This window comes from Bactrocera dorsalis, chromosome 6 (assembly GCF_023373825.1).
Source record: "Bactrocera dorsalis isolate Fly_Bdor chromosome 6, ASM2337382v1, whole genome shotgun sequence".
NCBI lineage: Eukaryota > Metazoa > Arthropoda > Insecta > Diptera > Tephritidae > Bactrocera > Bactrocera dorsalis.
Window position 1 is genome coordinate 25,927,987 of NC_064308.1, and position 3,388 is coordinate 25,931,374.

The window sequence follows — 3,388 nt, forward strand, 5'->3', positions numbered from 1 at the left end:
GGTCCATCTGGGAATTTCAATTTTGTTAATGTTTCCATAATCTTTTACGAAGCTGTTCCATCGATGAAGGGTGAGGGGCTTCAGGCTTTCATCCCAGTCAGTTTTATATAGCCATATTTGTTGCATAATTATTTTTGCCGTAATTATTATTGGGGGGTCAAACAATTTTGCTATGGCTGATAAAACTTCACGTTTGGTGTGTGCGGGTTTTTTCCCTATTGGATTGACGAGGAAGAAAAATGAATCATTTTTGAAGTTCCATCGAATGCCTAGGGTTTTGGTGTTTTCGGGTTCCGAAAGGTTGAGTGTTTCCATCTCTAAAAGATGATCCTGTGGAAGTCCTTTCAGAATGTGTGGGTCGTTGGAGGTTCATTTTCGTAAAGCGAATCCTGGGGACTTCAGAGCGGAAATGAGTTCATCTCGTGCTGACTTTGCCGTGGTCAGGTCAAGAGTTCCAGCTAAAACATCGTCTACATACATTTCCTGTCGAAGTATTTTGGCTGCTAATGGGTGGGTTTCTTCTACATCATCGGCTAGCTTCATGAGGGTACGGATCGCTAGATACGGCGCACAATTTATGCTGAACGTGACTGTTTGCAATTCGAAGTCTTCTATTGTGTCTTCCGGGGACTTCCTAAATAGTATCCTTTGGAACCGAGTATGATTAGGGTCTACGAGCATTTGGCGGTACATTTTTTGAATATCCGCATCAAAAACGAATTGGAAGAATCTCCAATTTGTGACCATAATAACAAGATCTTTCTGTAAAGTAGGACCGATATGTAAGACGTCCTTCAAGCTTTTGTGACTTGACGTGGGGCAAGATGCATTAAATACCACACGCAATTTCGTGGTTAAACGGTCGGGTTTAATGACTGCGTGGTGTGGTAAATAATATTGGGTCGCTTTACCAGAAGAGTCATATTCTACTTTCTTCATTTGTCCGAGTTTCAAATATTCTATAATTGCTTTGTCATATTCTGCCTTAACTTCGGGTTTTTTAAGTAAAGCACGTTCATTTCTGAGGAATTGGGCCAACGCTATGTGTCTAGAGTATCCGATATCAATATTGTCGGGTTCTTTGAAGGGTAGAGTTACTACATAGCGCCCATCTGGATTACGACGGGTAGTTTTTTGGAAAATTTCCTCACAAATTTGGTGCGATTTGGAAACTACGGATTCCTTTGGGATTTCCTCCACCTCCCAAAAACGTGTGAGTAGATTCTCAGGGTTCACTTTATTGTGAAATGAGACTATGGCGGAATTTTGTGAGGGTTGGAATATGGTTCCGGACAATATCCATCCGAATTCTGTCTCTTGAGCTATGAGTGAACCTAGTACGTTTCTCTTTACTCCATTGAGTAAAATACTTGGATATATATCACTACCGATTAGTATATCCACGGGTCTGGGTTTGTGAAATTGGGTGTCGGCTAAAGTGAATCCAAGATTTTTAAGACACTGCATTGGATCTATGGGATATGAGGGTAAATTATCAGTTAGGCTGTTTAGTATAAATGCCTGTGCTGATAGCTTATAATTTGTGTTTAAAAGTGAGCAAAGCGTGATTTCACAAATATTCGTTGGTGTTGCTGAAACTGCATTGCTTAGTCCGGTCACTTGGGCTGATACAGAGTGGGTGGGTATATCCAAACTTCTCTGAAGTCTTCGAGATATAAATGTGGCTTCCGATCCTGAATCAATAAGAGCTCTCGCGGAATATCGCTGGCCATTATGTTCTATTTGAACCATTGCAGTACCGAGTAATATCTGCTTCCTACTGGGGTTGGGTGGGTCTTGGGTTGATGATTTAGTGGACTGTATAGTTGTTGTGTAGGATTGCCGATTTGTATTTGTGCTTTGGGTGGGTAGTGCGGTACTTGAAGCGTTTTCAGGGTTCGAACTAGTGACGTTTGGTATTTCCGGAGTGGATTCTGGTCGCAAGCTGGATTCTCTGCGTATCAGAGTATTGTGTTTTTTGTGACACTTACGACACGAGAAATTACTCACACAGTTCTTGTAGCTATGTGATATGGCCAAGCAGTTATAGCAATAACTATATTTTTTGATTGTGGAGATACGTGACTCTACATTCATTGCGAGAAATTTGGGACATTCTCGAATAGGGTGCTGCTTTTTGCAGAGCTTACAGCTTTCTGTATCTATATTATGTTGGGTAAAGTTGTAATTAGTATTCCTTTGAGTATTAGAGAGTCTAACAATTTCCGTTTCAGCCACGTTAGCATGAAAAGTGTTATATTTCTTTTCATCTGTTCTTTTAACTGTACCGGTGTGGAATGGAGGTAATTTTGCTACTGAAGCTTTGAAATTTCCAACAGATTCAAGAGTTTTGTATTTGTGGGTTAAAAAACTCTCGAAATTTGTCCACGTCGGTATATCTGAATTATCTGCTAGGGTATATTCAAAGGTTTCGAGAGTTTGTTTAGGTAGTTTAGAACTACAAAGATATATCAATATCGGATCCCAGCTTTGTGAGTCAATCTCAAGATTGTGTAAATTGGATAAGACGTTATTAACGGAACGTTGTTAACTTTTTATAGCACAACCTGTTTCCTGAGTTACTTGGGGTAGGTTAAAAAGGGTCTTTAATGGGTGTTTACCTGCAACCTCTTATTTTCGTATTGGTCGACTAAATTTTTTCACGCAAGTATGAAACCATCATTTGTTAGGGGTGCGTTTTGAATAACCTCTCTTGCTTCTCCTCGGGTCTTTCGACGTTACTAATCCTTGGGTTACGGATATACAGGGCTGTAAACATATCACGAAAGGTGGGCCACGTTGTATAATCTCCGTAAAAGATGTCGGTGTCGTATGGTGGAAGGTGAACTGCAGAATCGAAATCCATCATTGTGGCTTCTGAAGTCTTTTCCTTAATGGGTTGGGTTGACACCTGTGTTTTACGCGTATCTACATCTTCGTTGATGGAAGCTAAGCAAGAGAGGTACATTCGATAAAGAAAAGAAAGAAATCGATGGTTTCATGACTTTCGCGAGAAATTCTTCTAATCGTATGGTATGAGCACTTTGCTTTTTCATAAAGCGAATTTAGTTCCACCCTTTTAATTTCTAGGGTATAGACCGATTCATTTTCACTTTGGGTCTGAAGATGGTCTTCCACGAATTCAATTAAATCCGTTGTTGTGATTTTGAAATCTTCCATTTCCATTTTTGGGTAAGATATAAATCGATAAATAAAATTTTTGCAGGGTTTTGTATTTTTTCCTACTGGGTCACCTTTTTAATTTCCTACTGGGTATTTGTCTTTTGACGTGCTGTTCGCTAGCAAATTTCGTCACCAACAAATATAAGCGAATGGGTGCGTTATTCGTATGTAGATATGTAATTGCGGGTGTGTATTTATTTATAAT

At 39.6% G+C, this 3,388-nt stretch overlaps 1 protein-coding gene across 1 annotated transcript; it reads right to left on the minus strand.

Moving 5' to 3' along the window:
- Positions 1–369: 369 nt before the first annotated feature.
- On the minus strand, positions 370–2,097 carry LOC125779710 (uncharacterized). Its single transcript, XM_049460983.1, has one exon. The coding sequence runs from the start codon at positions 2,095–2,097 to the stop codon at positions 370–372; it is 1,728 nt and encodes a 575-aa protein (XP_049316940.1).
- Positions 2,098–3,388: the final 1,291 nt, after the last annotated feature.